Here is an 11,149-nt window from a genome sequence, read left to right on the forward strand (position 1 = left end):
ATCACTCATTGTTTGATCGATTGCTTTAGAATTAAAGATGTTTGGTTTCAGAGTTATCTTCGTGACTGTCTTCCCCCTCAGAGTCCTAATGACTTTTGGACATGGTGGACTGCATTAACAGAGATGCTTAATCCGTTGAAGAATGATGACCGTAATCCTCAATTGCTTGCCATCATTTGCTGAAATTGCTGGAAAGCTCGCAACCAATTGATTTTTGAAGGTTCTACTTCAATGCCGTCTGCCATTCTAGCAAGCTCTGTCAAGTTGCTCCGTGAAATTCAAAGAACTCCCAATCGTCATCTCCATGAGGCAAGCTCTTAGTTGCATTCAATTTGATTTATCATTCTTTCTTCTTTAAGATTTTTCTTCGTTTTTTGACCACGCACCGTTAGATGAATACCTTTAGTGTAGTGTTTTTGGAAAATCCCCGCTTTTCATTATGCTTTCCTACTTTTGGACATCTTTGTATTTCATTTTTCAATAATTAATGAAATATAACCTACTATCTTTGTAAAAAAAAAAAACTAATCAAGCTTATGTAATTAAAAATATAAAATATATAAATACAAAAAATATAAATATTTTTTATTCATTAAAATTAATTATTATGCAAAAAATTTTCTATAATATTAAATAATTATATTAAAATAATATTTTAAACTCCAACATAAAAATATAAAATAATTATATTTTATTTTATATTACTTGATAAATAATTAGATTATTATATTCAATACTTATTAACTAACTATTTTTTAAAAAAATATTATTATATAATATAATTTTTTATCAAATATTTGTCAAAATATAATTTATTTAAAATATTATATATAATACATGAAAAATTTTATTTTTTTCAATTTATTTTAGAACAACTGAATAAATAATAGGGGTAAGTACGATTTTGGATATAAAATCGTCCTAAATGTTTTTTTTCGTATTAAAATCGTTCTTTTTATTTAAATTTTAAATTTAATTCCTAAACTACCACTATTCCTATTTTAATAATAAAAGTTATAAAATTAAAAAAAAACGCGTGTTTGGAGAGGGGGGAAGAAAACGCGTGGGTGGGGGGGGGGTTACGAAGGTGCATGGGGAGGGGGGGAGGGAGATGGCGCCAGGGAGGGGAGGGGAGGGGGATGGCGCCGGGGAGGGAGCAGCTCGCTGTTGTTCGCGTTGCTGCCGTCAGACCCTGTCGCCGCCGTTCGTGCTTCAGTCGCCGCCTCTGCTTCTTGCTTCGATTTCTTTCTGCTTCGTTGATTTGTGGAATATTATTGTTGTTTTCTGTTTCTGATTTGTTGATTTGGGGAAGGGGGAGACGGAGAGGAGGAGGTGACGCGGGGTGGGGGTGATGGGAAGGGAAGACGGGGAGGGGGGTGACGCGGGGTGGGGGGGAGGGGGAGGGGGACGGCGGCGGCGTTGGTGGTGGTGCTGGTGGTGCTGGCGGTGCTGGTGGTGTTAGCGGTGGTGTTGGTGGAGGTTGTGGCGGTGGTGTTGGTGTTGGTGGTGGTGGTGGTGGAGGAAGTAATTATGTTGGTAGTGGTGAGGGTATTTTTGTCCAAAAAATATAAAAACGATGATTTTAATACGAAAAAAAAACATTAAGGACGATTTTATATCCAAAATTAGAAGAGGGACGATTTCGATTCTGGCCCTAAACGTTAGGGACCAAAATCGTACTTACCCCTAAATAATATATATCAACTACGTATATGTATCATATGTGTGTATATAATAGTGACTGATATATGATTGGTATATATTCTTTTATTCTTTAGACTCTCTAATATATATACTACCTCATGATTCTCTTCTCTAATTTTTCTTATTCATATTTATTTTGTGATAATATTAAGTAGATAATAATTTAAAATTATTCTTTAAATTTAACATTTATAGTTTTATATATATAATATTTATAATTATATATTTATAATAAGATCTTTTTATTTTTATTATTTCCAAATGTTTTTAATTTTTCTAGTTAAATTTTTTTTTAATTTTTTATATATATCTTTTTTGTGATATATATATATATATATATATATATATATATATATATGTGAGAAATTGATGTACAAATATCTGTTTCAAAATATTTTCATCATATATAATTAATTAAAAATATACTTTGTTAAATCCAAGAGTAAAATATATAATATTTTAATTTTAATGTAACAAATTTAATATATTATTATATTATTATAATTATTTAATATATAAAAAAATTAATAGATAGTATATATATATAATAAGAAGATTATTACATATTTCATTATATATAGGTGGAAATTTTTTATTCTAAAAAATATAAAATAGATAAATATAAAAAATATAGGTATTTTTTATTTATTAGAATTAATTATGATACAAAATTTTTTTATAATATTAAAAAATTATATTAAAATAATATTTTAAATAACAACATAAAAATATAAAATAATTAAATTTTATTTTATATTACTTGAGAAATATTTAGATTATTATATTTAAAATTTATTAACTAATTCTTTTGATAAATATATTATTATATAATATTTTTTTTTATCAAAATATCTATAAAAATAAAATTTATTTAAAAAATTATATATAATACATGAAAATATTAGTTTTTTTATTTTTTCAAATTTTTTTTAGAAAAACAAAATAAATATTATAATTTATTTTTTTATTTTTTTAGACAAATCCATATAGGCATAATTATATATAATAACTGATTTGCATTTTAATTCAGATAGCATATAGTATATATATTATTTTGGAAAAGGTATAAAAGAAAACAATGTACTTATGTGATTATATTTTTGCAATAGCCTGATTTTGTATACAATGTTAATATTTTTAATTGTGTAAATTTGATTAGTTCAGGTCTTACTATATAAGTAAATATATAATGTGATAGGTATGTATTTAGAATTATATTATTTATTCTGTTTTTCTAAAAAAAATTAAAAAATAAAAAAGTTAATATTTTTATGTATTATATATAATATTTTAAATAAATTATATTTTAAAAATATTTTGATGAAAAATTATATTATATAATAATATTTTTAACAAAAAGAGTTAGTTAATAAATTTATATTATAATAATATAATTATTTGTCAAGTAATATAAAATAAAATTTTAATTATTTTATATTATAATTTAAAATATTATTTTAATATAATTTTTGAATATTATAAAAATTTCTTGCATAATAATTAATCTTAGTAAATAAAAAATACTCATATTTTTTGTATTTATATATTTTATATTTAATTATTTAAGAATAAAAGATTCTGTTGTCATTTAAAGTATTGTGTATTAAAGTATTATCATTTAAAACATTTATTTATGTACTAGGATATTCTGTATTTATTAAAATTCACCAATGCTCTTTTTTTATATTAGTCTTTTATTTTTATCTAATAAAATCTAATAGTCTATATAAATGTGGCGCATCGAATAAGCACATAATTATTGTGCTCAATTCCTCTAGAGAACCAACATGGGTCTAGCTAATAACAAGCCAACAAACGTTTTTCTTTTTCTTAGGATTTAGATGATTTTTTATCTTATGTATTTATTTTTTTTTGAGTTTCAAAGTTTTTTTGAAAAGAGAAATTAGGATTTGTGTAATAAATGGTAAAAGGTGGATTAGAGTAAGAAGAGGTAATTAATAATCATTAATTTTATATTTTTTAAAAAATAAAATTTAAATAATCATTAATTAATAACAATTAATTAGTATAGAATACAGTTCAAAAATGTTTGTTGGTTTGTTGTTGGCTAAATCTCTTGGTTTCTTAGCGGAATTGAGTTTATAAAAAGTAATACCCTCAAAATAAAGAAACATAATGACTAAGTATCATTTAAAAATTAAAAGTAATCCTTTATTCAGTCTTTTATTGTAATAATTTAAAAAAATTAAAACAAACACATCTAAGTAGATTTAGTATCTTTTTAAAATTAAGTACACATCCAAAACACAAACTAAATAAAACTGAAATTTAAAATTTAACATTTCTGTTTCAGTTTTAATATTTTTAATTATTAACAGATTATCATTTAAATACACATCCAAAAATTAAATTCAGTAAAATTGAATTTTTAACGTTTATCATTATATTTTAGATTTATGATTTTGGATGTATTTTAAACATATTTTGTATATAAGTCAATAATTGTAGATGTGTAATAATTGAAAAAATAACCAAATTTTTACAAACATACATTTTAATAATTTTAAAAGTGTTAATGTTCAAATAAGTAACAATAAAATCCAACTAATAATAAAAAAATAAGAAATATTAGATGAGTTTTTATCGAATAAGATATAAAAATTAATTTTATATTTAACGTTTAAATTAATATTTTTAATTTATGATTTTAGATGCATTTCAAAATATTTTGTGTATCACTTAATAATTTTAGATGTGTTATAATTGAAAACAAAAACCAACTTTTACGAATATATATTTTAATAATTTTAAAAGCGTTCATATTCAAATAAGTAACGAAAAAATTTAACTACTAAAAAAAAAGAAATATGAGATAAGATTTTATCGAATAAAATATAAAAAAATTAATTTTATGCTTAATGTTTAAATTTAAATTTTAGATTTATAATTTTGGATGTGTTTTAAAAATATTTTCTGTATAACTTAACAATTTTAGATGTGTTACAGTTAAAAAAATTAATTTTTACAAACATACATTTTAATAATTTTAAAAGCGTTAATGTTCAAATAAGTAATGAAAAAATTCAATTAATAATAAAAAAAATTGTTGAAAATTATAGACTTGGTGGTTTTAATCTTAAACTATCAACATAAAAATCTCTAACACTTGGAGGCAAGTATGGGAACAAAAGTGAATTTTTATTTCCGCAATAATTTTTTTCCTTTTACATAATCATTAATTATTTTTATTGTGAATTTTCTATTTTAAAATCGTAAACTAAATATTTAGAAGATTAAGTGATTAAGTAACTCGCATATACTTTTATTTTCGTACTTTAAAACGTAAAAATATAAAAAATGTGAAAAATATAACTAACAAATATTTAATAATCAATCAATTAAATAATATTAAATAGATATTACAAAATCTTTTTAGATTTAGAGTAGAATTTATAAATTTGAAAAGAAGTATAATAATAATAATAAAATATTAAATATGAAGTAATAAATTTATCTGCAAAATAGTAACATTTTTTTATAAATTTTTTTGTGAAGAACATAAAAAAACGAGAGAGAAAGAGAAAGAAACTATAAAAAAAATGAAAAAAATAATAAAGTAATTATTTTATGGAATGAATAGAAAAAAATTTAAATTAATTTTAGTTAATAATATATTTATGTACAAACTAAAAATATATTTTAATTAAAATTTAATTAAATAATATTATTTAAATTAAAAAGTTAATTAAGACTAAAAATTAGAGCACAACTAGCATTTTTCATAAATTAATAAAAATCTAGACATGTAAACGCAGTAGCAAATTTCTCTTAGTTGGGAGGTGGCTGTTATTCAGAATTCGGAAGGAATCAACAATGTTGTATGCAACAAGGTTTAGGGTTTCTGTTCGTCAAATCCCTAATTTTCTTCCACTCTCTGCTCTTCCTCCTTCCTGTTCCTGTTCATGGACAAGCCTTCACTTTCATTCTGAGCCTCCATCCCTTCGTGAAGTTGACGATGCTGTTGATTCCTTCACTCGCATGCTCTCTATGCGTCGTACTCCTCCCATCATCCAATTTAACAAGATTTTGGGATCCCTTTCCAAGACGAAGCATTTCCACGCCGCCGTTTCCCTTTTTCAGCAATTGCAAGTCAGGGGAATCGCGCCCAGCATAGTTACTTTGAGCATCGTAATTAATTGTTGTTGCGGCATGGGTCGTATGACGCTTGCTTTTTCTGTATTGGCCAAGATTTTCAGAATGGATTATCAACCTAATACGGTAACATTGACAACAATCCTGAAAGGTCTCTGTCTCTGTGGTAGTGTTGAAAAAGCAGTGCGCTTTCATGACAGAGTGCTGGCTCATGGATTTCGCTTTAATGAAGTCACTTATGGGACCTTGATTAATGGGCTCTGTAAGACCGGACACACATCAGCTGCTATTCAAGTGTTGAGAAAGATCCCACGGTATGGCATTGCTTCTAATGTCTTCATGTACAACTCAATTATTGATAGCCTCTGCAAGGTTACACTTGTAAGTCAGGCTTTTCATTTATTCTCTGAAATGCTTGCTAAGGGAATTTCTCCCGATGTTATCACATACAGTTCTCTCATTTTTGGATTGTGTCTTGAGGGTCAATACAAGGAAGCCATTGATTTGTTAAGTGATATGGTGCTTAGAAACATTACTCCTAATGTTTATACCTATAATACTTTGATTGATGGACTATGCAAGGAAGGAAAGATCAAAGATGCTAAGAGTGTGTTGGCTGTAATGACAAAAGATGGTGTGAAACTAGATGTGGTTACTTATAACAGCTTAATGGATGGATATTGTTTGGTTAATGAGGTAAATAAGGCAAAATATGTATTCAACACAATGGCCCAAAGTAGTGGGTCTCCTAATGTTTGCAGTTACAATATCATGATTAATGGCTTGTGCAAAAGTAAAATGGTTGATGACGCCTTGAAACTCTTTGAACAGATGCGTTCCAAGAACTTGGTTCCTAACACGATAACTTACAGTACTCTTATTGATGGCTTGGGAAAATCAAGGAGAATCCTTTGTGCCTTGGAGGTTCTTGAAAAGATGCATGATCGAGGTCAACCCGCTAATATAGTTACTTACAGTTCTTTGCTGGATGCTTTGTTCAATATGAAACAACCTGACAAGGCACTTATGTTATTCAATCAAATGAAAGAGAGTGGCATTGATCCAGATATATATACATATAACATACTTATAGATGGCCTGTACAAAAATGGAAGAATTAAAAAGGCAAAAGAGATATTTCAAGATCTTTCCATTAAAGGCTATCGTCCAAATGTGCGGACATACACCATTGTGATCAATGGGCTTTGCAAAGAGGGTCTGCTTCTCGAAGCATTGGCACTCATGGCAAAAATGGAAGACAATGGTTGCTTACCCAATGCTGTGACTTATGAAACAATCATTCGTGCTCTATTTGAAAATGGTGAAAATGATAAAGCGGAGAAACTTCTTCGTGAGATGATATCTAGAGGCCTATTGCAAGGATAAAAGTAGATGAGATTCTTCTTGTTAGACATCACAAAATGTTGTTTGTATCTCTTTCTTTTTAACTTGTGTTTTGTTACCATCTTCTCGATCAATTTTCCATTCGATACTAATGCTTTTAGATCTTCACATGATTGTGATTCTTTATTCTGCTTTACCCACACCTAAGTGTTTTCTTTGCCGTAGCTTATTTTATGGCATTTTCGGTGACTAGATGGCTGTTATATGTGGCTTGAAGGATCTATCATTATTTCCTTTTTCGTTTTTGTAATTATATATGTGCATTGATGTTAATTTATTCCTAAGCTGAAACGGTTGTGATTTTCATCATTCAAAGAGAATCCTTGTTAGTTGTGAAGCTTCCCTGCACTCTTATTGTCTTTCGATCTTTTTATTTCCCCCATATTTAAAGTAAACTCCCCCATATTTATTTTCTTTTGGGAAATGATTGCTAGAGGCTTATTGAATGGTTTATAGAAGGTAAGATACATCAACTCAAATTAATAATTTTTCTATTATTGTTGAAATTATTACAAAACTTAGTAAATTTTGTGGCAATTGGATTGGAGGATTTGGGAATTATCATGAACTCAATAGCAGCGGTTTTGGTTATCTCATTATTATGAATGGATTTTGAACTTTTGTTATTGGATGACTTTTGAGTCTCTGTTTGTTGCCATGGCTATAATGCATCCTGTTTTGGTAGATATTTTTTGTTGTAACTGATTTGTTAGTGCTTAAGATTTCTTGATAGTAACCTAGAACTCATGATTGGTGTGATGAGCAACTGTGCTTTATTTGACTGAATTTCCTATGAAAAGATATGTAGTGCCAAGAGCCTAAGATTAATGGCATAGGTATATGATTTTCACTGCTATCTTCAAAACAAATTCATCTGCTAAATGCATGACCCCACTTTTTTGTTAACCGTTTTTGACGTTTTGATATTTTTTACAATCTGATGACAGCTGAAGAAATCTGTATATTAAAGTATGTTATCACACAATGTGAATTTGGGTTATGGTTTAAATATGAAGTATCTTAAACCTTTGGTCATTTTCATAGTTAGTGTTACTCGGCTGTAATTCTTAGAAACTTAATCAACGGAAAATATGTACATATGAAATAGCTCATCACAGAGATTTTCTGTTAATGCGTAGTTGAACTGTTTCATTACTTGTTGAAATCCTATATAGGGATTATTGCATTGACATTGTTTAAACATGTTGGAAAAGCTTTTATTATTAAAACATGGTTTGGAGTTTTGTTGTTTGTTATCAGCTACACCTGTCTTAAAAGATCTGGTGATTCTAACTCCAAGTACAATTGTTTTTACACCTATTTCTTTGGTTTTTCTAAATCTACTTTGCATTGTGATGGCTGAGGTTAGAATAAAGAACTAATAGTGAAACAATATTGTACAATTTGAGGTTGCATTTTTTTAGAATATCTTTGAATGTTAGTACAATTTCTTTTGGGATCAAAAGTTGAACTATGATATAGCCTCGTTGCTGATTAACTTATTTTATCTAACTGATTTTGACCCTGTATTGGTGGTTGAGTATTTTGGATTCTTGACATGGATTTCATCTTTGTTCCACGAGTAATACCGATCTACCTTACTGATTTCTAGGTGCACTGAAGCATGTTAAGTTGCAGCATGGGGCAGACAAAAATTGAACTTCTCCCGTATGAATTTTCTTTCTACTTGGATTTCAATTCGTCTCCTTCTTAATAAATTGAGACACTCGAATTAATATTTTCTAAGCTTATTTGGTTTCTAGTTGAACCCATACTCATTGGATTTTAAGCTTCAAAATCAGTTTTAGATGGAAGTGACTAATAGTTGCTTTCACAAAAAATCGCTCTTCAGACTGCATTAGTAAACATAAATTAATTCATCTCAAACAAGATAGAATATGTTTGATGTTGCGATATACATTGAAGAATTAATCTTAGCATTATTAAATTAGGTTGTTCATATACTATTATTTTGTGGTGCATACTGCATAAATCAATTTTTAGACTGACTTTGATTAAAATTTCCTTTTTCACAAATAAGTACAGGAAATATTCATTTGATCTTGTGAAGGGTATAATCATGGTTTATTTTAATGCTGGTGTTGAAACCATTGCAGAAGCAAATCGGTGGTTCTCAAGTGCCACAAACCAGAGACAATGTAAGCATGAGAAGGCTCAATCATGGAATATGTATCAATAACTAAGATAAGACCAATACATTGTTGATGTTGAAAAGTTATGAACTGCAATGTGTGGGAATGAACCATATCAAATGGGTAAAATGTAGTCAATTTAATCTGATAAATGCATAATTGCATAAGAAATTTAATCTTTGATTATTATTTTCTTCTTACTTTTACTCAAAACTCTGTTAAGAAAAATTGCTGAAAACAATGTCATTTCTATAATTCTTTGGAAGGTTACATTACAAGATATATATATATAAGGGCTGATTCAAATATCTTTTCACTTTAGACATTGTTTTTGGATTCAAGCTTTAACCAGACTGCATCAAAATTGCACACACGGACTATCATTTTTCTTTCAAGAACCTCTCAGTGGAACTATTCTACTAAGTACTATCATTGACATGTTTTGGTAGGCACAGTTCTTTGCAACTGAATGCTACAAGAGGTAGCATTTCAGGGGCCAAATCCAAATTGTTGAGGGGGATTCTTATTTGTACAAATGATACTTTGAATTGGAACGAGCACGAAGGAATTAACGATACTTCATCTTTTGAGTTGTTCTACTAGATCGGTCGCTCAAGACCTTTGGTCTCTGCCCGGACTTGATGAAAAAAATGGGATCACTTCTTATGAACTCGTTGAGAATGATTCTGATCTAGTTCATGGCCTATTAGAAGTAGAAGGCGCTCTGGTGGGATCCTCATAGACAAAAAAAGGTTGCAGTCAGTTTGATAATGATCGAGTAACATTGTTTCTTCGGTCCGAACAAAGAAATTCCTTAAATATGATTTAAAATAGATCTTGTTTTATCGTTGATCAGAGATTTCTCTACGAAAAATATGGATCAGAGTTTGAAGAAGGGGAAGGAGTTTTCGACCCGCAACGGATGGAGGAGGATTTATTCAATCACATAGTTTGGGCTCCTAGAATATGACGCTTTCTTCTTTTCATGCTCTGCTACTTCATTGTCTAAGGAGGCTTCATTGTTTAAGGAGGCTTTAGCAATTTTGGTGACGAAAATGAATAGAATGCCTAAGAAGAATAATTGTTATTATTAGATCTCCAAAAGAAAATTTGGATGAAATCAAAGCTAAAAGAAGGAGAACGGATTTTCTAAATTTTGTCGTTTTTACACTTGATAAGATCGTGTTATCTTGAGAGTTTTTTTTTTTTTCAACAACTCTTTCATGGTGGTGGTCAAAGCTTAATTGAGAATAAGAAAATAAGTGAGTATAGCTGCAAAAAAGTAAATATTACATGTATATTAGCGAGTATAAATATCCTGTATATGGAATGCAAAATATGGAAGCTATATAGCCTGCAAAACTTGTAGATAATGAAACTTAATCATAAAACTTGTAAAGGATAAAGCTTTGAGAAGGTAATGCTTTAAGCTTTTAGAGAATGAAGACTTGATCCAGAACCTGAGCTCTTATATATTGAGTATGGAAGGCAATATACACATTTTGGAACAAGGAATTTTATAGGAGAGGGGCAAACAAATACAAAATATAATAAAAATGTCATACGGCAAAAAATTAATAAAATATAATCTATAAAATGTATTTCAAGTCAATAATTATATTATATCGTATACAAAAGATTAAAAAATATAAACCAACTTAGGTTAGTCTAATAGTTAGCTCACTAATCCGCTTAAGCAAGTGTCAGGATTTGAAGTACGCTTGGTGCATGTAGCAATCCATTGGCCAATGACGAGCTCTTAAATGGAGTTTTGA

The 11,149-nt window shown here is 28.3% G+C and overlaps 1 protein-coding gene across 5 annotated transcripts; it reads left to right on the plus strand.

Annotated features, from left to right (window-relative positions):
* Positions 1-5,468: 5,468 nt before the first annotated feature.
* On the plus strand, positions 5,469-10,528 carry LOC107644172 (uncharacterized). 5 transcript variants are annotated; one of them, XR_015883648.1, is made up of 4 exons: positions 5,469-8,889; positions 9,339-9,380; positions 9,824-10,126; positions 10,231-10,528. XR_015883648.1 is itself a non-coding variant. In XM_088488638.1 (2 exons), the coding sequence occupies exons 1-2, from the start codon at positions 5,539-5,541 to the stop codon at positions 7,201-7,203; spliced, it is 1,530 nt and encodes a 509-aa protein (XP_088344764.1). In that variant the 5' UTR covers positions 5,469-5,538; the 3' UTR covers positions 7,204-7,313. The 5 variants fall into 5 exon arrangements, 1 of the variants encoding a protein (XP_088344764.1); XR_015883647.1 differs by having other exon boundaries at positions 9,339-9,497; positions 9,824-10,528; XR_015883649.1 differs by lacking the exons at positions 9,824-10,126; positions 10,231-10,528 and having other exon boundaries at positions 5,469-7,243; positions 8,834-8,889; positions 9,339-9,545.
* The last annotated feature ends 621 nt before the right edge of the window (positions 10,529-11,149 follow it).

Source organism: Arachis ipaensis, chromosome B5 (genome assembly GCF_059453495.1).
Source record: "Arachis ipaensis isolate K30076 ecotype BB chromosome B5, ASM5945349v1, whole genome shotgun sequence".
NCBI classification, from domain to species: domain Eukaryota; kingdom Viridiplantae; phylum Streptophyta; class Magnoliopsida; order Fabales; family Fabaceae; genus Arachis; species Arachis ipaensis.

Bases quoted from the DNA above. Each gene is read 5' to 3' on its own strand.
- LOC107644172 (XM_088488638.1), top strand. From the start codon at position 5,539: ATGTTGTATGCAACAAGGTTTAGGGTTTCTGTTCGTCAAATCCCTAAT. The intron at 6,514-6,648 runs GTAAATAAGGCA...CTCTTTGAACAG, and splicing joins GATATTGTTTGGTTAATGAG to ATGCGTTCCAAGAACTTGGT.